The sequence below is a fragment of the Solanum pennellii genome, chromosome 11 (genome assembly GCF_001406875.1).
Source record: "Solanum pennellii chromosome 11, SPENNV200".
NCBI classification, from domain to species: Eukaryota; Viridiplantae; Streptophyta; class Magnoliopsida; order Solanales; family Solanaceae; genus Solanum; species Solanum pennellii.
The window spans coordinates 5,056,071-5,079,964 of record NC_028647.1 but is presented as its reverse complement, the minus strand read 5'-3'; the positions used below and the strand labels follow the sequence as shown (position 1 = coordinate 5,079,964).

General features: G+C 31.9%; 3 protein-coding genes across 4 annotated transcripts; 2 read left to right on the top strand and 1 right to left on the bottom strand.

Annotated features, from left to right (window-relative positions):
* The first annotated feature begins 3,334 nt into the window (after nt 1-3,334).
* Nucleotides 3,335-7,326, top strand: LOC107004617 (transcription initiation factor TFIID subunit 11-like). The gene is made up of 3 exons (XM_015202893.2): nt 3,335-3,713; nt 5,999-6,157; nt 6,922-7,326. The coding sequence occupies exons 1-3, from the start codon at nt 3,387-3,389 to the stop codon at nt 7,063-7,065; spliced, it is 630 nt and encodes a 209-aa protein (XP_015058379.1). The 5' UTR covers nt 3,335-3,386; the 3' UTR covers nt 7,066-7,326.
* A 3,684-nt stretch (nt 7,327-11,010) lies between these two features.
* LOC107004616 (mitochondrial pyruvate carrier 4) lies at nt 11,011-14,488 on the bottom strand. Its single transcript, XM_015202892.2, has 5 exons — nt 14,330-14,488; nt 12,872-12,970; nt 12,651-12,703; nt 11,387-11,460; nt 11,011-11,257 (listed from the first exon to the last, which is right to left on the bottom strand). The coding sequence occupies exons 1-5, from the start codon at nt 14,382-14,384 to the stop codon at nt 11,209-11,211; spliced, it is 330 nt and encodes a 109-aa protein (XP_015058378.1). The 5' UTR covers nt 14,385-14,488; the 3' UTR covers nt 11,011-11,208.
* A 1,397-nt stretch (nt 14,489-15,885) lies between these two features.
* On the top strand, nt 15,886-20,837 carry LOC107004615 (probable carboxylesterase SOBER1-like). 2 transcript variants are annotated; one of them, XR_003575064.1, is made up of 6 exons: nt 15,886-16,171; nt 18,491-18,543; nt 19,294-19,417; nt 19,505-19,626; nt 19,982-20,203; nt 20,305-20,412. XR_003575064.1 is itself a non-coding variant. In XM_015202890.2 (6 exons), the coding sequence occupies exons 1-6, from the start codon at nt 15,904-15,906 to the stop codon at nt 20,593-20,595; spliced, it is 765 nt and encodes a 254-aa protein (XP_015058376.1). In that variant the 5' UTR covers nt 15,888-15,903; the 3' UTR covers nt 20,596-20,837. The 2 variants fall into 2 exon arrangements, 1 of the variants encoding a protein (XP_015058376.1); XM_015202890.2 differs by lacking the exon at nt 19,982-20,203 and adding an exon at nt 20,506-20,837 and having other exon boundaries at nt 15,888-16,171.
* The last annotated feature ends 3,057 nt before the right edge of the window (nt 20,838-23,894 follow it).

Here is a 23,894-nt window from a genome sequence, read left to right as displayed (position 1 = left end):
TTGAAGTGACATACGTGACAACATATGCATGTTTTGTTGGAAAAATTGTAACAGACATGTCATATGTGATAACATGTACAGCTTAAAATGTATTTTTTTGCCAGATAATATTTCAAAAGGAATAACAACCCAACCATCCTACAAACAAATAAGTGATAAAAACCACTAAAAGGTCCTGATTTAATACCAATAACTATTATATTTTATCTTAGAAGATATCAACGATAAACTAGAAATGATGAGAACAGCGACACTTTGTTGTACAAGAAAATCGCAACATATTACCACTGATGTTGTAGAAAACATAACAACAATTTGAATTGTAAAGAAATAATGAAACGAGAGAAAGGAAAGAGGGAAAAGAAAAAGAAAATTAGAAAAAAAAATTAAATTTAAAATATGTAACGAGACGACCTTTTATAGAGAAGAGGAGAGAGAAAAAATGAAAGGACGATTGTTTTAGACATTTTTATTTTATTTTTAAAATTTTTTTTTTATAATTCATAGTGTGACATCTGTTGTCACATATATCCTTTCTGTTGGGGTACATGCAGATAATTTTATAGTTTTTTTACAACAAAAGTTACATGTTTCCATAGACACCAGATTTTTAACAATGAAATGTTGACACATATCTCCTTTCTGTGACATATGTTGTCACATATCTTCTTTCTGTGATATATGTTGCCACATATCTTCTTTCTGTGATATATGTTGCCACATATCTTCTTTATGTGACATATGTTGTCATATATCTTTTTTCTGTGACATATGTTGCCACATATCTTCTTTCTGTGACATATGTTACCACATATATCCTTTCTGTTGGGGCACATGTAGATAATTTTGTGGTGTTATTTACAACATAGGTTATATATGTTGCCACATACACCACATTTCTTCTTTTCCATCATAATTGACATTTGTTTCAACAAAAAAAAATTAATATTATCAACAAAAATAAACACTTCACCAATTGTTTTATACAACTTATCAACAAAAAAAGTAATTCACAATGGTATACATAACCATCAATCTAATCAATGGTGTATATTATTGCTTCACATCACAATTGATGACTTCGACTTTTTCTCTTTCTCGTTTGCTTTCTTTTTCAATTTCTCCTTCCTATCTCTAGGTCCTCTCCTTCTCCTTCTTGTTCTCCTTGCCTTTTGGGTTTGACTGTGATACAGAGCAGTAATCATTATTTTTTTCTTTCACTAATTATAGATAGTGATTGAGAAATAGATTTTTTCAATCTCCTACACTTCAAATATTTGTGGACAACTGAACAAGATTATATTTCTTAAATCATATAAACAAGATGGTCACAAAAAGAACAACAAAAACAACAAAAAAAATGAATTTTCAGTGAATGTTAACATTACATATACATTTTCTCAAATTATGACTTTTGAGTTTGTTAATTTTCTTTCTAAAACAATAAATAATATGTATCATTACACTATTATTCATTTTTCACATCTATATAACAATTTATTCTTCATTAACCCAAGAAAAAAGTTTAGTATTGTTTCAAAATTGTAAAATCTCTCAAAAAAATGACTTACCCATTTAAGTCAAACACAGTTTTCAGTTCAAAAAGAGGAGAGAGTCACGACTGGAGATGAAAAAGAAGATAAGATAATGGGAGAAAATATTTGTTTTGATAGTCGGATTTTCAGATTTTCTAAAGAGAAAGAAGAAGAGAAGAGAAAACATTGAGAGAAGAGGAAGAGAAATGCCTATTTTCATTTATTTTTTGGTATAATGCCCAAGTACCCCCTCAACCTATGCCCAAAATCTCAGAGACATACTTATACTATACTAAGGTCCTATTACCCCCCTGAACTTATTTTATTAATAATTTTTTATCCCTTTTTAGCCTACGTGGCACTATCTTGTGGGCCCAATAATGGTTGACTTTTTTTTCAAACTAGTGCCACATAGGCTAAAAAGAGGTAGAAAATTACTTATAAAATAAGTTCAGGGGGGTAATAGGACCTTAGTATAGTTTAAGTGTGTCTTTGGGATTTCGGACATAGGTTGAGGGGGTACTTGTGCATTTTCCCTTATTTTTTTTAAAAAAAGAATGGTTTGGATAGAATTATAAAAGTTGAAAAAATGAAGTACTTTTTTATATTTTGTAAAAGATTAGAAAGTTTTGAAAATATTAATTTGGTCCCAAATTTACTTAATTGCATTTTAAAAATGATTTGACCAGTTTTTGATCAATTTGTTTTCAAAAATCAAAACAAGACTTATTTGACACCATTCATTAAATTTTCTCTACTCATTCTCTATTTATAGCATTGCTCAAGTAAGTGTGTTACTATATATACAAACTTATTTTCATTCACACGATTCTCAAAACAACGAAAGAAAGGTGGATAGACATCACGAGTTCTCAATGTGTCCATACATCGGAAGCAAGTGTAATTCATTGATTCTATCAAAATTTTCTATATCTTGACAAAGATCATGTGACTTTACAATTATGTTTCAAATATTTCAACATAAAATGATATATTATTTTTGTTTCAAATGCTTCAACATAACATTGTTTTATCGATTACATAAAATCCAACTACTCGTTTTCAAAAAACATGGAGGAAAGTTGTGACTAAAATTAGCAATTTTTTTTACAATTAATACTAATATACTTCACCAATTTCATCATCACTCGACAAAAACCATATGAATGTGTAGTTATATTTCTGATGCTTTAACATAAAATAACACATTATTTATTATTCTCGATTATCTAACATATGTGTTATATTGATTACATAAAAATCAATAACTTATTTTTAAATATTACGGAAGAAAGTTGTGATGAAAATTAATAAAAAAGAATTAAAAAAAGAGTTCAAGATGATTTTAAGAGTGAAATATTGTTAATTGTGAGAATTTTATTACATGATAATTTTAAAAACATTATTAAAAAAGTCTTAGATTATCATAATTCAATTGCTCATATAAAAGTTTGGAAATAATTTGTAGAGTTAAATTTGATTAAATAAATAGAATATTTAAAAAGTGTTTATGGCTCTTCCCAAAAAAAAAAGATTTGACTCCTTATTAGACCTTCTTTTCTATTACATTCATATAATTAGTGGATTCGATTATCTTAACCAAGCCATAAAATTATTTAAATATATACTTAATAATACAACTAAAGTTCCAAATTAGTATAAAAATGCTAAAAACAAACATTAATCAACGGTCCAGATAACTCCTAATTCCTTATCATAGACCTTCACACACTTGATCACTCAGAAAGCGAAGCTATAAATACCCATAGATCAAAAAAATAAAAATAATTAAATATTCCGGGATCGGAAAATAATTCTCCGCCGTGAGTTACCACCGATACGCCACCGTAAATGGAAGGAGTGGGTGCCAGATTCGGCCGTTCATCAACTAGGTACGGTCCGACCACTGTATTTACCGGTCCGGTTCGGAGATGGAAGAAGAAATGGGTTCACGTCAGCTCCAGCAAAAACAATCACCAATCGACCGCCGCTAACGGCAGAGTTAATGGCAGTAATGTCTCTCATCTCGTGTTTTTGAAGTGGACTCCGATTACTGCCAGCCAAAATAACAACAACAATAACAGTAGCGCCGATAAGGATGGCGATTCCAAAAGCCCCGATAAGGACGATGACGTTCCGATCGAGGAACCTCCCAAACGTAAATTCAAGTATATTCCGGTAATAAACTAATTTTTTTTAATGATTTTTACTGCTGATTATATAGATCAATTGTTTACTGTAGTGTATTTTAAATTTTCAATGTTGAGCTATTTAAACAATGAACTGTATATGATTTACTTTTTCTTATTTTTAAAAATTAAATATAATGCCATTCTATTTAGGGATGAAAATTAATTTGGTGGCGGAGAATTATTTGGGCTAAATAGGTCTCCGGATTTTGGATTTTTAATAAGGAGATTCGGAAAATAAAAATGTAGTGTTCGAGATTTGAACTTAGAACCTCAAGTTGAATTTTGAATCAATATCTAGATATACATTTTTTTTAAAAAAACTTTTATATACTGTGTAATATTTTTTCGAGGGTGTTCTCGGACCCCTAGATCCGCCCATTGTTTGAACAAATCCTTTACCTGCATATCGCGTGGCAGTGCAAACTCAAGCGAGAATCTCATTATGTTTTGCACGATTTTAGAAGTGAAATTAGTTCATTTTGGGCATCAAATTCACCAAAGTTATATAGACATCATTGGTGGTTTCTTGTTCTTTGATTTTGGTTATCATTTTTGTTTTTTATGCTTCGATTGTCGCATTATTTTGTTGTGATTACTATTCTATCCCTTATATATTATGTATGCTCTCCATTTCACATTATTTTGTTGTTGTTAGTGTCCTCATTTTTGTACTCTTTTTGAAATTGCTTGGAAATGTTTATTTTAAGTCTAGGGTCTGTCGGAAACAACCTCTCTACGAGGTAGGGGTAAGGTCTGCATACACTCTGCCCTCCTCAACCCTATTTGTGGAATTACATTGGGTATGTGTTATTTACACAGTCTAGTTACTTGAAAGCAAGGTACTGAACCTAGAAAACAAGGTAAATAGACAGGGATTTGAAAATAATGTATTGATATTACTGTTTGGTTGTTTGGGAAGAAGTGGAGAAATTGGTTTAGTTGTGAGTAAGGTTGACGGGTTTGTCATGTTTCGTGTAGATCTGACATCAAATGGCACAGCTAAGGGGCTGTTATATATTGCTTTTGATCAAACACAAAAGCTAATTTTAGTTTTAAAATGTGAGATTTTGGGAATTTGCTAAGTTATTTAGGTTGGCAAGGTGTGGAACTGAGAAAAAGATGTAGAAGGTACCAACTCGATTGAGGTGTAAGAACTATATAACTGTGGTACTTCATAGGCTGCAAGTTTTTTATCTGAAAAGCAGTTCTGGTGCTGGATACATCGCTCGTTGATGTTATATCATTTTTGAATAGTGGTTTTGCTACTTACCAGATAAAGAAGTAAGTTTTTGTTGACAGAAATTTAAGTTATCATAAGTATGTAAGACTCAATCTTTTTGTCTTGTCCATTCTCAGTTGCCCATATACCACTTGTCCATAAAACATGGTGCAAGCAATAGAAGTACTCCTGGATATCCGTACATCCTTAACTTGTTCTTTTATGTCGCTTGCTATTTTTTCATGTCGATGTGGGGACTATCTATACATCAGAACGGTCAAGAAAGTTAACAACATAAAATTTCAAATATGTTATGGTTAGAGTGAGCGTATTAGTGGAGAGACAGACCGAGAGTGTGTATGAAGATTGATGCCTTCAATTACTGATTCTATTTTGAGTGTATGTGCGCTTTTGTGCTTTTTTGTTGGTAGTTTGAAACCTGAAGAGATGATTTAACTTGTAGATTTCCTCTAGTAGCAAGGTGAAGCCATTATAATATGAGCCACTGTAGTTGCTTCGTACTGGTCCCTTATTTAGTACCTCCAAGATATGCTGTGAATTCGTGCAGTCAAAGGAGAACAGTTATTTAGTTTTCAACAGTTTTGCTTCCGTTATCATAAACTCTCTCTTATGTTTGGTGGATGTAAGGAGGTAATGCCAAATTAAGTCACAACTGCTAATTAAGAACATAGGGCTTGCCAATTTTCTTATCAAAAAGTTTACCTGATCTTTCTTTTCATTTGGCATTTGAATATTTTTCCTTTCCCGTGTAAGTAATCATCACTCGTCATTGATGAGGGTTGATAGTACTCTCATCACTTATCACACCTGATACTGTATTTACCTTTAGCAGATTGGTCTTGTCGTTGTACTTGAGTAATCTGGGGATTGCCAAAATGATTTTTATATATTTTCCCTCAGTCAGGATTGTTTCTAGTACATCACAAAGGAAATAGTTCTGATTTTTGCCAATTGATAATAATTTCATATATTTGTTAGTCCCTATTAAAAAAATGAAATAACAACTTTCATTTTTAAAATGGTTGAGATAGGTTGCTCTGCTTGAAAATCAAAATAATGAGACATCAGACCAGGATGAGGATGAAGCTAAACCAATGGTGGCTGATGCAAATACCGGGGAGCCAACATCTCAAGCTGATGATTGTGATGAAAAACCTGACATCAATGATGTGCCGATGGAAGAAAATCAGGTACATAATTGACTGGTGTACCATTTATTTCCTATCTCCATTCTTTGAGCATGTTGTAGTCTTTTTGTGTTATCAAGTTTTTGGTTGATCTTTAGAAGACTTCAGAATAATCTGTCTAAAAGAACATATCCTGCTATGGATAGAAACAGATGTGTTAATTGGTTTATTTAATCACAAAAGAATTGTCTCCAAAAAAAAAATTGTCTCAAAAAAAATCACAAAAGAAACAAACTCACCAAAAGAATAATGAAAGCCTCCTAATATGCCAGTAGAAAATGGATTCATCTGTCAAGTTTCTTGAACTAATGATGATTTTGGGGCCAAAGAAGAGATGGAGGTAGGATCATATATCAATGTTTACTTGGGGTTTTCTATTGTCCCTTTCAAAAATTCGTGATGCTGCCTAGAATCAGAAGTCGCTTCGAAGAGAACTAATATGGTGCTTTTCTTACCTTTCTATTGGGTAAAGAGAAAGAAATGCTGCAGTTTGGAGGGGGGAATAGAGACAAACATAGAGGGGCCTAAAAGAGAGATATTTCAGTTGATTTGAGGGATCAGGGATGGAGGATATTGTTTCAAGTAACACTAATTATTTTTTTATATTGCTGGATATGAACAGAAAGTTTTCCCCTTTCGCCTCTTTTTTCTTCGAAAATGAGAACAATAGTATACTTTCTTTCTTTTGTTTGTTCCTGGTGATGTGTTCTTTAACTTTGCAAGTATAATATATATGAGCTTCTTCTAATTGCTTTTTTAAACATCAGGATCCAGAGGATAAACCTCCAGAAAGACAAGATTTAAATGAAAACACATTGGACTTGTCTCTGGAATCCACGGGTCAGGAGGAAAAAGATGCTGACTCGAAAACCATTCAGACCGAAGAGGATAAATTGGACAAAGTGAACTAGAGATGGCAGCGGGGCAGGGGGTTAAGTCTTCCCCTTCTAAGGTTTAGCTCCGCTTTGCCCTGCCCCGCCCCATCTAACCCCATTGTCGTGTTCAGCTTTTTGTTATCAATTGTGTAGTTTGTTCAGCTTAATTATAGGCATGCAAACTGTGTAGTTTATCACAATTGTTTACTAAAGATATGAAGCACAAAAGTAATAGCACAACTGGAGAACAATTTTTTTTATGCAACTTTTAAAGTTTAGCTGATTTTGTAACTGAAATTGCAAGAAAGAAATGATGAATGATTCAAGCTTTAAGCTGCCACATTAACCGCGGTAAGTATCACAATAACTATGGTGGAGTAAGAACTACAACAATGACAACATAGCCATTATATAGTTTCATGAGTGGGGTTTGGGGAAAGTAGAATTGACAGGTAAAGAGGTTGTGACACTTGGCTCAAGGAAAGTAAAAACACAATATTTATGAAGACATAAGTAGTAAATATAAGAATTTGATAGTCCTGAGCAGTGTTTTAAAAGGCGGGGACATGAGGCGAGACATTTTATACAGTGCCGGGCGAGGCATAAGCTTCGAGATAATCTACGAGGCGTAGTGTCATGCATATTCAAATTTATAGTTTTATTATTAATAGAATAAGCAAAAGCTTAATGATTTATGATTTTCTTTTTGAGATAAGTATTAATTACATCTTATGGATCTACCTTTTTAATTTACACCTCATAGCGTTTTTGGTACGGTCCGCCCCTAGACTTGCCCAAAAAACGTTTTTAAAAACACTGGTCCTGAGTATCCACATATCATGTGTTGTACTTTTGTCTTTGCACTAGATTATATATCGTCAAGTTTGTTTACCACTCTTTCCATCTTCTTTTATGTCTTTGACCTAGATTATATTGTAGAAAAATAAATTTTATTCGATTTAATTCATACAAAATTTGGATTAAATCCATGCTTATTTGGGTTTTACAAATAAATAAGTCAATTTTTATTAACTTCAAGTTCAAGGTCCATTTCATCTTGAAGCCCAAACTAATGTAACATGTTACAGTGACTAGGCATCCAAGACCAACAAGGTGACGCCACGTGTTCAAATGAGGTGGTAGTCTAAGAGTCTAAGTCAAATGCAAAAACAAATCATAATGTGTCAAGTGTCAAAATGACATCTTTTGGTCAGTCACAATCAACATTGTTCATCCCGTACAACTATACCTAGAGAATGGACATGACATTTTAAGGGCATCAAGAGAACTCTTCAACAAGCATTTTGCAATTGGAGAAAGATACAACATCAACTATGTAGCTCTTTAAAGAGTGATCAACAGAGTTTTTCTCGGAGATCAAATACATCTCAAGGAGGTCTAAATCATCTTACATTCGAGAAACACGCTACTGAAGGCTTTCGAATCACGGAGAAACTTAGGAGAGAAGAATCAAGAGAACAACAGAATTGTACTTTCATCAATAAAAACATATTTTTCTTTTATTTATTTTGCTTGCAGTTAATTTTTAGCCCTTACGAAAATTTGTTGCGAACATATATATCATCAAGTTTGTTTACTACTCTTTCTGTCTCCTTTTATGTCATGTTGCGTTTTATGAAAGACAATTTGACTAATTTTCAAAATTAAATTAGATTACATTATTTAGATATTTTAAACTAAAATTTAGATATTCAAAAACTATATGAAAAGTACTATAAATTGCAAGCTTTGCATATTATGATAAAAAAATATATCATAAAATGTTAATCAAAGTTCTTATCGTTAGATACCGTTTAATTCTATTTGCTATTATCGTGCTTCATTTTCTTTTAACGAATAATGAATTAATGAAAAAGTTGAGAGGACTAAATTATAAAGCAATTTCCATGTTAATGAAAAAAGTTTTAGACAATCATATGAGCAATGCTAACAACAAAGAAGAAAATATGAAACTAGGGTCGACTTTCTTCAAAATGATTTTCGGCACACCACTTTCATCATGATATTGATGACACGTTATAGCGACAAATATGGCAATGGTGACTCTTGTCTAACCAGATTTTAATGCAACATGTATGAAACATATGTGAACAAGGCATGCATACGATCTTTTCCCCCTCCAATTGTTGAATACAGATAACACATTCAATATCCTTCAAACATTGATCATCATCAATCTCCATTCTCTCCGGCAACTCGATTATTGATGTTGATTTGAGATAGTCATCGTTATGGAATCTTAATTCCGGTCGAACAACAAGGTTGCCTCTCTCATGTTATGGTGACATATTGCTTCGAAATCCTCCATTGAAATTAGAGCAAGAATGAATTGTATCCTTCTCCTCCGTCTTATATAAATAGTTGAAACAAATCCAACTCAAATTAGGATAGGACAACTAAATGTTTGTCATATGCCTTAAAATTATCATATTTCTCATTCAGCTATTTGAAAGTAATTTTATTTTTATTTATGATGAAGTCATATCTTATTATAATACTAATAAGTTTTATATGTGATGTGATTATTTATGTTAGTCAATTTTAGACTATGAATAAGTCAACACGTTGGACTCATAATAGCACGAGTCATACTTATCTAGTACATATATATGATCCATCTAGCAATTATAGGTGTATTTGATTATTATTTTTACATATGAATTATTTTTCGATTATCATCATTGGAGTTTCTTATTTTAATTTCATTTTTTTCTTTCTTTCATTCTTAAGAGGAGTTTGATTGAAAATAAAAAATTAAAACTAATATTCATTCTCCAGGCTTTTTAGGAAGAGATAATTGTATATAATGACAAACTAATATAAAATAAATATAGTAGATATCCTTTAATTTATTTGTATTCCATAGCAAAACTGTTTGTCAGTCCCTCTCTCGCTCGCCACTCTCACTCTCTCGCTTTATACAATAGAATTGTATAAATTGTTTTTCTTATTGTGTAAATCAAGAGAAAATTGTAACGCAGCAATTACATATCGTCCAATGCACTTATAATTATACATTACAATTATTTTCCTGCCCAAGTCTCTTTTGCCTTACTCGTTTTATACAAATTCAAATTGTATATAATTTTTTTCTTTCTCGTTTTATACAATTTGATTCAATTGTATATTCCCCTGCTCAGTTTCTTTTGCATTTCTCTCTTTCTCGTTTTATACAATTGAATTCTGTCTTTCTCGCTTTCTCATTTTATACAATTCAAATTGTATATAATTTCTCTATTTCTCGTTTTATACAATTCACTTCAATTGTATATCTATAGCGAATTATACATATATAAGTTTGTTATGGAGCGCAATTATGCAAACTTTGTTATATCATACAAATATGAATTTTATGTTTGCTATATGTGAAAGTTATTAAGTGGTTAAACAAATTTATATCATCTCATTACTCATCATAACTATAGTTGCTATAACTACCACTCGCGACTAACATTATACATTAATTACGTGGCTGATTTCGAGTTTATATAATTAATCACGTTTGTATATGTATAATTCGCCAAAATATACAAATACAAATGTATAGTATACAATTATCTAACTGATATACATATACAATTCACTTTTCTCCCTCGCTCGCCTCTCTCCTCCCTCTCCAATCTCGCTTGTCATATACACAAATGAATATGTATGATGTACAATTATATGTATATAATTCACCTCTTTGTCCTCTCTCCTCCCTCTCCTAGTCTCGCTCGCCTCTCCTCCTTCTGCCGATCTCACTCGTCATATAAACAATTACATATGTATAATATACAATTATCTAATTGATATACATATATAATTCACCTTTCTTCCACTCTTTTCCCTCCCTCTCGCCTCTCTCCTCTCTCTCTCAATCTCGCTCGCCTGTATCCTCCATATAACATGTAGCTACGAATTATAATTATCAAACTATAGTTATGGAGAGTAATTAGACTATTTTTAAGTGGCTATATGTGAGAGTTTCCCAAAGATGATTCAAATAGTTGAACTCGAGTAATTTGAGACAAATGGAATTATTAACTGTCATTATTCACTCAATTACTTGTCTCACATTAACAGTGATATCAGAAGGAAGAAGTAAAACATCAAATTGCTAGAACAATATTCAAAGCTCAGGAGTTAGATGATCCTGAATAATCACAATTTTCATCATCATTCTTTAGCTAGCGCGGGTTGTTGCTCCTCGTTGAAATAATCATTCCTGAATCCCGAAAAAAAAACTAAGTTATAGTTGCAACAAAAATGTCTACTGAATCAAGAAAAACGAATGGGGTTTATAACGGGAAAAAAAGGTATAGGAGAGGGGATTCCCTATCATGAACTGACTCACCGGATTTTTCGTGAAAGCTGGTATATGCCTGTTCCAGCCATTGCCACATTTACACTAAATAGGTTCCAGTTTTTCTGCAATTCAGAAGTATGGATTACAAGATAAGAGAAAACGAAGACATAAACCAAGAAGCTAGTAATGGAAATCATGCATCAAAGTCATGATGCAAGCTGGGAAAATGAAGTAGACTAATGCCCCACAGCTTGTTTTGATTCTATTTTATCTTTTTTTTCATCTGTTCATTGCAAATACTCAAGAAAAGTTTTTCTTTTTTTGGGACCTTAGAGCTTTTCTTTTACACTTTTCTCTATGATAACAAAAACACTTTTCTCTATGATAACATTGCAACAAGTAAGATGACGTTGGGGTTGATTCTCTTTTATACTTTTGCTCTGATGGTAAATATTCACTTTTTAGATTGTGGCCATATAGAAAAAACTTACATCAGTCACAAAGACAACATCAACAACTTTCAAAAGAGGAAGAGTACAAGACAGTAGTAGCTGTTTAGTTTCAAGCCATGCAAGGATGAAAGCAAGTGTAGGTGGAAGATAGACTTGTTCTCTCTTCTTCCTTTTAACTTCCCTGTTGTCGCCAATCAAGGAAACCCACCCACCCCCAATAGCCTCTGCGAAAGGAGTAAGGAGTTGGTGGCAGAAAAAGAGAGAGCACAGCTTTGCTTCAATATACATGTATTACTCGAACATTCCGTTGTGCAATTCTCTGTTCATAACTTCATATCCCTTCCCCAATCTTCACCTAGTCCTCACTTCAAACATCTTGACCTTGTCTAGAAGCTATACTCACTACCTACTTTGCTGCAACTTGATCTACTAAAAGCTACTTGAATGAAAACACTCCGTAAGAACGTATAAAGATAAATATTCAACCATTGTTAAGAGTGCCATGGGAAGTATAAGTGATGACACCCTACAAGTGGTGTACTAATATTTATTTCCTCTATAAGATAAAGTGTTACTTTTCTTTTGAGACGAGAGGGTCTATCAGAAACAGGCTTCCTACCCCGCAAAGGTAGGGGGAAGGTCTGTGGTAAAGTGCAAGGCCTGGTGAATAAAGATTTTAACACGATATGAAAACTAGACTGAATGTGAAAAGGATATACTTTGTCTATTAATCATATACTAAAGCCAATATAAATATTCAGCTGAATACAACGTAGAATGGATTTATTTGCTTGCTAATCATACTATCACACCATAAAAACGTAAACTTCTGCTGAGATTCAGAGTAATAATGAACTTACTGGAGTAATCACCAAGCTATAGCGAGACCATATAATTCCAGTTGCTGTAACCGCTGCAATAACCAAAGCAACTTATGTTATAATTAAAACCAAACAGAAAAGCCTAGTTGATCTAACAAATGGAAGATACTATATCATAAAAAGTTTAAGTTTGATGACAAAATGACCAATTATGCTTAATTACATTAAGAGAGAGAGAGTGTGTGAGACGTGAGAAATACCTATTTGTTGAGGATATGAAATCTTTTCTGGAGGTTTAGCAAAGTCTGCAATATTTGCAATACTGATGCCCCACTTGAAGGTTGGTGCCCAGAAATGAACTAGAAGACCACGACGAGTGAAAAGATCGGTTAACAAAGAAAATGATAAGTAAAATATACCAACCTGAAGCCGCAAAATAACAAGAAAAAAGTATGTTTGTACACACAGTGCAGTAGCTATAGGAAAACACAAAGAAACATAGCAACTTTAGCCAACCATTTAAATGATTCCAAACCTCCCAGTCATCATAGGAAAACATCCATACAAAAAAACAGAATCACCAAAAAGAGAACTGAAGAATTTTTTTTGTCAAAACTATGAATCTGTCAATGAAGGATAAATGATTATCATTGATGTGCAGCAACAAATACATTACATTATCAATATCAATCAACTACACGTCTACACCTCAATCTCAACTAGCTGACATCAATCATATGAACATTATATAAACATTCCGCATTCGAGCTCATTTCATTCCAATACCAAATAATTTATCATTAACATTTCTGTAGAACTTGACATGTTCACACGGATCCTTGCAATGACTTACGAATCTTAACCAATTTAATAAGACTCTGAACAAACACTAAACATAAGTGTGAAAAATACATTTTATTTATTGTGTTAATTATAATAGCATCAAAAGGCACTTGAAGATGTGAATCATAGACTTTGCTGAAGCAGCACATGCGAATGGCTTGAAAGCTTCTAACAAACTTTACTTTAATGACCAAGAAATCCATCACCCGACCTTTTGGGCCAGCCATAACCTTCAAAACTCGAGGATGATCCTCTACCCTTCTCCCCTTAAATATCTTAGTTAGTTCGTTTGCTTGGCGCAGGTACCAAACCTGTGACCTCTTTTATTTTTTTGGATAACCGCGGTGTCCAAACCAACTTACCCGCATCTCGACTAATTCGAGGAGATACTTATCACATGTGCACCAAGTGTTTCATTGACCACTAGGCCACACTCTCGGTTGCCTCGAACATGTGGCTTAAGACACAAGTCCCTCAACCTTTGCCTTTTCCCCCAATCTTTAGAAACTCAATTGACAGATCTGTAAATTAAAATCTCAATATTGGTACAATTTATATCAACTTTGATGTGTTATATGACTATATCATTCAACAAATGACAATCTAACAACCATACACAGTAAAATATCACCTAAAAATCTAATCTTTTTCTTTTCTTTTCAATTTTTTCTTCAATCTCTCCAAAAAAATAAACAATCAAACACCAAAAAATACACAAAAAAGTGAAAACACACAAAGAAACAATATGGAATTTTCTCAATCAAGTTTCGATGATAAATTTCCATTTCAAAAGTGCTAAAAATTAGATCTAAAATCAAAGAAAAAAAATTGAAAATTCTGTTCAATAATTTGAAATAAAAGAAGAAAAAACTCACTGGTCTTTGGACCAGCGGGATGATTCCATAGAGCCTGGAGCTTTGAAGTCGCCATGAAAGTAAAAACCTCTGCTTCTGAAGATTCTCTGTATAATCTTCTCCGTATATTATGATGAAAATAAATAAAAATTTATGTCATATAATTAATGTGAGAAGATGACAAAACTAGTCCCTTGTTTTTAGAATATATTTACAAATAGTCCCCTACCTATATTAATAATCAATTTTGATACTTTCGTTTAGTAGCTGGTTTGAAGGTTTAGTTTCAAACCTTATAAACGTTTTATAAATATGAGAAATATATTCAAAAATAATAAAATAAAATAAATAAAAATCTTTGAATGCGAGTTTTAATTTTGTCTTAGAAATATATTTATTTTGTTAAGTTTAATGATCAAAATTTATTAAATATTGACGAAGATTTAATATATTTATATTCAATAAAATTTAGAAAAGTAAAATTGATCAAAAATATTTTAAACATTATTCAAATAAAAGAATCATTTTAACATTTCTTCCTTGCAATATGTTGTAGTATTTGATTATTATTTTTGGTAAAAGTTATAGTAGTTTGTTGACTTTAGTTATCAAAAGAATTTCAACTTGCTAATTTTCATCAATTTTTATATATTATAGGTTTGGTAGTAACATTAAGTATTGATATTAATAGTTTGAGATGATCCACTTTTTTTTATAGGAGTTTGGATGGAAAGATCACAAATTTGAGTTATAAAAATTACTTCTTGAAAAATTATCTGATAATTTTTTTTAAATTTTTTATGGTTCAATATTTGTTCAAACTCTATATATATAACAAGAATTAGGTGTATTAAATAGTTTAACACTATATTCATGTATGAGCCAATCAGCCAAACATAATTAAGTGTTGTATGGTGAATCTACACTATAGGGAAGTCACATACTATTATTAGGGTGTTTGGTGAAAACTTTTGGAAATGTATTGTTATAATGTGTTTAGTGAATTTATGTCGATTTGAAATTTATTTAAAGTATCATGTATATTTCAAAAAAATTTAAAATTTACTAGCCTAAAAACTTGTCAACCCTATTTGATTAGGAATATAATATACATTTTCTTTGTGACTCAATGTCCTCGATAAGATTTAATCCAATATTGTACAAGAAATGATAACCTATATTTGTCACGATTCAAATTCATATACGTATTATCCATTTTAATGTAGCTCTATATAAATTTCCCTTTTAAGTAACATCATATTATACTTAAAAAACATATCTATACCTACCATGTGGGAATATTTCTTATGAATATCAACATTGACTTCGATTTAGATGTTTTACAATAAATATCTAGTATGACTTAAAAAGATCATATCACAATCTGTAATTTTATTCTTCTTATATGTCTTAGCATGAACATGTATAGTTACCTCATACTTGTTATTAGTGGGCAATGACATGCATTTCGTGAAATTAGTTGAGATGCACGAAAGTAATCCATCTCGTCGTAATAAAAATTAAAAAAAATAAAAATCTTCATTTTTTTAAAAATTACAATAAAGAATGCTGAATAGGCCTTTGGAAGAGCAAAGATGAAATTGGTTCCATTACTAAAACCCTTTCTAGTTCTTCTAATCACTTTTGGTTTCACCATTTTCTTTGTGCGACTCATTGAACCAACAAACTCATCTTCCCCAAAAAATTCGGAGGCCATGGCTAGAAGTTTCATTCTTTGGCTACATGGGTTGGGTGATTCTGGCCCTGCTAATGAACCCATCAAGGGATTGTTCACTTCCCCTCAGTTCAAGAACACAAAATGGTCCTTCCCTTCTGCTCCTTCCAAGCCAGTCACTTGCAACTGTCAGTCAGTATAATTAATGTTTTTATTGTGTTATTACAAGTTTTGGGTTGTTTTTATTTCTTTTGATTCTGGTGTGATCACTGTGGAATTGACATTTTTGGGTTAAATGGTGTTTTCTTAATTGCATAAAGATTCCATTTTTGGCCAACAACTTGATGTGGTTTGTATGTTACTGGTTGTGTGTTGTTTCTGTTTCTTTTGGTTGTGGTGTGATCAGTGTGGGATTGACATTTTTGGGCCAAATGGTTGATTGAGATTACTTAAAGATTCCATTTTTGGCCTAGCTCTTGGTGGGATTTGGGGTGATTCTGGCACTGTAAATGAACCTATCAAGACATTCTTCACTTCTCCTCAGTTCAATAACACTAAATGGTCATTCCCCTCTGCTCCTTCCAATCCAGTTACTTGCAACTGTAACTAGTCTAATTAATGTAGTTATTACAGGTGGTGGGTTGTTTTGTTTCTTTTGGTTCTGGTGGATCACTGTGGAATTGGCATTTTTGGACCATATGGTGTTTACTTATTTGCACAAAGATTCCATTTACTTACTGGTTGTGTATTTTATTTGTTTCTATTGGTTCTGTATTGATCACCATGGAAATGGCCTTTTTGGGCCAAATGGGGGCCTAATGGTTAATGAAGTGGGTGAGAACCAAAGACTTCATTCTTGACTACTCTTTGATTGGATTGCTAAGTGGCATGTAATATCTATGGTCACAACTGATTAATAGTAATATCTATTACATGAGATCTTGAATTTGGTTTATAGTTGAGGTTGTGTATTGTAATTATTTCTGCTGGAATTGTTGTTCAGGGTCAAATGGTATAATAGGATTGCATAAAGGCTTCATTTTGGCCTACCCCTTGATGGGGTTTGTAGGGAGTAAATCGTAGTTGTTGTTTTTACTGCAAAGAGTCTTGAATTTGGTTTAATGTTGCAGATTCTGCATACTATTATCTATCGCACAAGAGTTTTGAATTTTGTTTGTGTTGCAAGTTGTGTATTGTAATTGTTACTATTAGTTCTGTTGAAGTTTTTGTTTTAGGGTCAAATAGTATAACACAATTGCATAAAGGTTTCATTTTGGCTTACCCCTTGATGGGGTTTGTTGGGATTGAGGCATTGTCGTTATTTTATAGTAGTTGGTTTCAGTGTCTAGTGGATAGGATTGCTTACAATGTAGACTTGATCCATGTGCTATGGCAGATTGAATCAGAAATGTTGCTCATGTTCGAGATGTGAATGGTTTTGTTATATATGGCTGGTCCTTATAAGAGAATTGCAGTAAGAGGAGATGAGAGAGCTGGGTAGACTAGTGTTTGTCAAATTATGTGCAGCTTTTGTTTCAGTCTTGTTGCTTGGACTCTTCAGAAATGTCGGGGGGTGCGTGTCGGATTCTCCAAAAGTAGTGCACTTTTGGAGAATCCGACAGGGGTGCAGCAAGATTTTTGGAGAGTCCAAGCAACATAGGTTTCGCTACTATTTCGTACTGAGGATCCCAAATAATATTTAAAAAGGACAATATATTCTATGTGAAGTGACTTAGCAAATGATGTAGTTTTGTTGATTCTGGGAAATCAACCAAATGAGTTTCTGAGGAACCTACTAGTTCTTTTCATTTCCCTTGCTTTTCATTCAATTCGGTAAAAAGGGGAGGGGTGTTGTTGGTTTAAGGGGGGGAATTTATCCCTGTGGATAGGGATTTAGCTTTTCGAGTGTGATTTCTCTTGTTAGTGAACTATCTTTAACAGGCAAGGATGAGAAGCTTTAGCACTTAAAATGACTAAGATGAATGCTCAAGACTTCCAAATAAATACTGTTAGCAATCTTTCCGTGAAGGACAAAATTAGCTAGTAGTGTAGATAATCTTGCATCTCATTCTGGACATATGCAGATATCGTCAAGAAAACATAGGATATGCAGTGTAATTAGTGCACAATTACATATGAAGATGTTAATTATAGCTTCTTAAGAACAAGATTAGCTTGGCGGTGATCTAGGTGCAATTGACAATGATGTCAATAATATTTTTGAAAAGAACATTCTCCATGAAGTTTATGATGTAGTATCTTGGAATGGTGGAAGGAAGTTCTTCAGAAGAACACAAGATTTATAATGCCATCTTGGTTACTGAAATACTATAATGCGAGTCTGGCTTTCTTTTTCACCGAATCTTTCTTTTCATTTCCCAGTGAAGGACACTCAATTCCCCTTCATTGCATGTGGCTCCGCCATTAGTAGCATTGCCCATTTTTTCACTCTAATAGTGGTGGTAATATCTAAAATCTAATCTCTCTTTTGTCTTACTTTACTGCAGATGGTTCTGTCATGCCGTCATGGTTTGACATTCATGAATTACCAGTGTCAGATGTAAGTTCTTCTCTTTCACCCCTTTCATTTCCAGTTGTCAAAGGCGTACTTAAGCACAAAAGCGAGGCCCAAAATGTATTAAGTGCTTTGCCTCGCTTAATGTGTGTTTCAGTGTGGTCATCAATGTTCCTAGACATACTTTTCCTTGCCCTTGAGAAGCCTCTTCTGAAGAGGCCAATGCTAAACAATTGGTATTTCATTTTATCGTAATTATGTTTTTTAGTTTCTTTGTTCATATATTTGTTGTTCATGATAATAATTATTAGTGTTGGACTAAAAAATATATTTATATTATCTTCTCTCTTTGGACTTTTTTCATTGACGCCCGCACTTTATTTCCACTTTGCGCTTAAAGCCCCAACTGACCTTGGAGTTTTTTTGTGCTTTTTGCTTTCGATAACACTGGTCACTTACATCTCTTTTCATCCTTTCTTTTCTCAACTTCTCCATGTAATCTTGCCCAGCTGCATTATCTGCAAGTATGACACTTAATTATCCAAGATAGAATTTTATTATATGGATTACTTTTTCCACTTAACGTATATGCAGTTAACAATAACATGTCTCATAGAAGTCATATGTGATACCAGCATGTCATTAAATATTTTGATATATGCCAAAATTATCTTTCTTACCTCCATCAAAATTCTCTGCTTATGTTGTCCAAGAATTTCAGAAACAAAGACACAGTTCTACTTGCGCTTATTGATATTGTCTCCTTATAACTTAATGTTTAATACCTTGTATCAGAGTTCGCCAAAAGATGAGACTGATTTGCTCAAAGCAGTTAAGAATGTTCATGCAATGATCGATAAAGAGATCGAAGCTGGCACTAATCCTAATAACGTTTTTGTATGCGGATTTAGTCAAGGAGGTCTCTCTTTCACTCGCAGTTGCAAGTTTGTGCATTGCTATTAGATAATGGAACTCATGAATGATACTAAAAATCTTAATTTGGTAGGTGCTTTGACGTTAGCAAGTGTTCTTCTTTACCCAAAAACTCTAGGAGGAGGTGCCGTGTTTAGCGGATGGGTCCCCTTTAACGCTTCTATATTAGAGCAACAAACTCCTGAAGCTAAAAAGGTACTTGTCTGATACTAATTTCTATAATTTTCTAGAAGTTGTTTTTCAAAGTTGGCATATGTTATTCTTTTCCTTAAGGTGGTTGCTGTGACGGAATCTTCAGTGTCTACAAATAATTAAGACTTTCTTATTACTCCCGCCTTCCTAATTTAAACTCCACGCCCAGTCAAACTAAGACACTTGAATTGGGACGGAGGGAGTATGATCCCTAATCTGCTAATTGTTTCACTACTTAGGATGTATATATGAACACTATGATAAATAAACTATTGTGACGTCAAATCTCACTAGGAGAAAAATACTAGGTGATTTCTTTCCATTAACTTAAGCTTGCTGTGTTGGTGGGAGGTAGCAGGTACCCGCGGAACTAATCGAGGTGCCGCAACCTGGGCTGAATACCACTGTTGTTTAAAAAAGAATTGTATGGTGGTGGCATTGAAAGACATGTTATTTCCAAAAGTTATTTTCTACTAACCAACAAATCCCCAAGGGCTATCTGTTGCATGATTCGAAACTCGGTGGATAATTTGTCTGCTCCTCTATCATTCTCCACTTAAATTCCAGGCATTTGTCTGTGGTAGGATTTGAATCGGGACATGTTCCTCTTACCGCTTGATTTGTGTTTCTTGATTAGTTTTCATGTCTTATAGTATCTAATATCAAAACTTTTTCGAGCAGACCCCTATTCTGTGGTCTCATGGTATGGCTGATAAGACCGTACTGTTTGAAGCTGGACAAGCAGGACCGCCTTTCCTGGAACGAGCTGGTATGACTTGTGAATTCAAGGTAATCACTCGTGTCTCTCAAACCGTTCATCTTTACTTTGTTTTCTCACAAACGTATCACCAATAATCCATTGTTGTCTACCATATTCGTTAGGCTTACCCTCGTCTTGCTCATTCGATAAACAACGAGGAGTTGAAGTACTTGGAATCATGGATCAAGACTCGTCTTCAGAGCAACTCGTAAAGATCAACTCGATATTCGATTCAAAATTCATTCTAGCAAACTTCTCCTGAATTCTCAAAACATGTAGCTTAATTGTTTGTGTGGTGAGCTTGCTTTAAATATTACTGCAAATTTGTAGCAAAGAGAGTTTATAATGTACTGTATTTTCTTCACTCAATTAACCACTGTAGTAGTTATGAAATATTGGACTAATAGTTGAAATGCTGTGAAATTTTTCGAAAAAAAATAAAACTTTTGGAGTATACTTGGGATCAATGAATTTTAACTTCTATCTATTGCCATCTCGATGCATTAAGCATCCTGCATTTACTTAAGGTTTGGAAAAGGTCGCACCCCAAAGGGTATAGTAATGCCTCTTCCACAGCTTGAATGTGTGAATTATAGATCACATGGAAATAACTTTATTTTTGTTTCAATATTGTCCTTTTTAACTTCGTGAAGTATTTGATGTTCAGTATCATACCGAAATTCTAAACAGACTCTAAAAAATCATATTCGCTGTAATTTTACAAAGCAGAATCTAAACGGAATAGAGTGTATTGAAATATAAGAAATAATAGTAACACAATTTAAAAGAAAATTGTAAAGATGGATAAGTCAAAAACTATATTTTGAAAAATGATACTCATAATACTAAGTTTTTAGTTACCATAATTACTAATTATGACCTATGATTGTATGTGAAAAAATAGTGGATTTGGCACCCAACATGAAAAAGAGAAAATCATTGCTTCACTTTTGAGTATAATGGATAGTACATCTCACCTTTTTAAATTGAAATAATTTCCTCTTATAAACAGTCATGTTTGAGAAATTATCTAGGATTATTTATATTTGATTTAAGATTATAATATCACCTAATTTTATTTATTTTCTTTAAATTGTATTTGACACAAAAAATACATTATCTCTCTCCTATTAAGATGTCATGTCGTATTTTTTTATTATTAAAAAATATGTTTTAGATCTATTTAAACATTAGGTTGCAGTATGTTCTTTTAAAAAAAATATTTTTTCTATTTATGTTTTTTAAAAAATAATTTGTTTTTTTAGATATATAAAGATAAATTTTAAAAATGAATGAAAAAAAGTACCCAATTTCTACAACTAACTAGTATGGACTGTTTTAACTATTTTTTAACAATAAGTTTTTAAAATTTTTAATGATAATTATTATTTTTTAACATAAGTTTTTAAACTAATTTTGTAAATAATAATTATAGGTTTTTTATGGTGTACTTTTTTTTCTCCTTTTTAGATAAATATTTTTACGTTCTATTTTGTTGGAGCATTCCCTAAAATCACTGAAAATGTGAAAAATATAAATAGACATTACAATTTTTTATAAAATAATTCAATTTTCAGTTTTCATTTTTTAACCTTAAAGGTTGAAATTTGAAGCATTTAAAATCTTTCATTTTTTCCCCTTAAATAGCCATTACTGTTTTTATTTAAAAAAAAGGTTCAATTTCATTTTTTCCCTATAAAATTGAAATTAGAGGCATTTAAAAATCATCAATTTTTTGTCGTTACAGTTTTTTTTTTTACAAAAGAACTTCTATTTTCTATTTTAAATAGCTATATTAAAATTCCTATTTTTTTTAGTTTTATTTTTAGAGCATATTTAAAATGCTTTTGAAAAATTAAAATTTTTGAATATTTATGGTGCTGACATGTTGTGACACTTTTTACTTCTCCTATTATATATAGATAGATTTAAAAAAAAAAATAGACAAACCCATATTATACCCAGTAAAAAATTACATTAAGAATTATGATATGAGTTCCTCTAGTTCTTCAAGAAAATATGTGGGTTCCTCTTGTTCTTTAAAAGAATTAGAAAAATATTAATAATCAGTTAAAAATGTGACATGGCACCTCAGTAGTAGGAGAGAAATAATGTATTTTTTTGTGTCAAGTATATTTTGAGGAAAACAGATAAAGTTGCGTGATATTGTAGTCCTAAAACAAACATAAGTGATATTCCTAGGTAATTTCCCAAACATGAATGACTATCTAGGGAAATTACTCTTTTAAATTGAGAAATTAAATTCGAAAATTTTAATTAAAGGTCGATAGTTTTATAATTTTACTTTACTCGCATTCTTCTGAATTTTAATGATCGAATCTTATCAAAATTCTTTCAAAATTATTTAAGTAATAACTCAAATTATTCATAGTACAACCAAAACCCTTAGAATTTGCCCCCCAAAAAATATAATAATGTAGGTTTTACTAAAAATAGCCAAAGTCCTACTCTTATTTGCCCCTACTATAATGACACAACAATTACCATATATTTATTGATAAAAGTGGTATAAATATTTTTTATTGACTTGACTATGTGGTCCAATTTTCTATCTAGTTTAATCTCTTTGCTTCAATTAACAATTTTTCCATTTCTAAATTGAGTACAAAAATTGAAGCAGCTAAGTTTTTACAAATTTTTCTTGTAAATACTTAATGTTTATATGCTACCAATTAATATGTTAATCTTAATAATTAAAAATTAAGGTGAAAATATTTTAAATTTAATTTTTTTTGGTGAATACGCATTATGAAAGACTCATATTTAGCTATAAACATCCGATATGAACCGAGAATGTTTTGAAAACAGTCTCTTTACTTTGTAAAGAAAAATAAAAAGGGTGTACATGGTATTTTTCTCTATACTTCATTTGTAAAATTACACTAAAATTGTTGTTTACTGTGATATAAACATTCGATCCAAATAAACTTTTACCAAATTTTACATTGAATATATCACATTTCTTAAGATATAATTGTGTCTCCATCAAATTTTAAAACTACATCTTTAATATTTGTTTGGTCATAATATTAAACCAATTTTTTTATTTTTCAAACTTCCACTCACAAATGTTAAAATAAATTCAAATGAAATATATGTTTAAATACAATTTTAAATTTTGAAAAATCTCAAATTATAAAACTTTAATTTTTTTAATTTCAACTTTAAAATTTATGTCCAAACTAAAATTTGATGTAACATAGAATCTTTTTGTTGTAAAATTTAGCTCTTAGATTTCTTTTCTAGTAAAAAAAAAAAATGCATCCCTTCATTGGGAAGTGAGAGAAAAGAGAAGTTAAATTCTGCAAAAAAGAAGAATTGATCATTAGATTCTGTAACAAGTAGGGTCCAACCCATAGCACCCAACTATGGACCAATCAAAATTAACCAAATAACCAATCAAAATTTTTTAAAATTGATGCCCTAAACTCTTTTAAGAAAAATAAAAAAATACTCCCCATAGGGTTACAAGTTCAACCCCCCCCCCCAC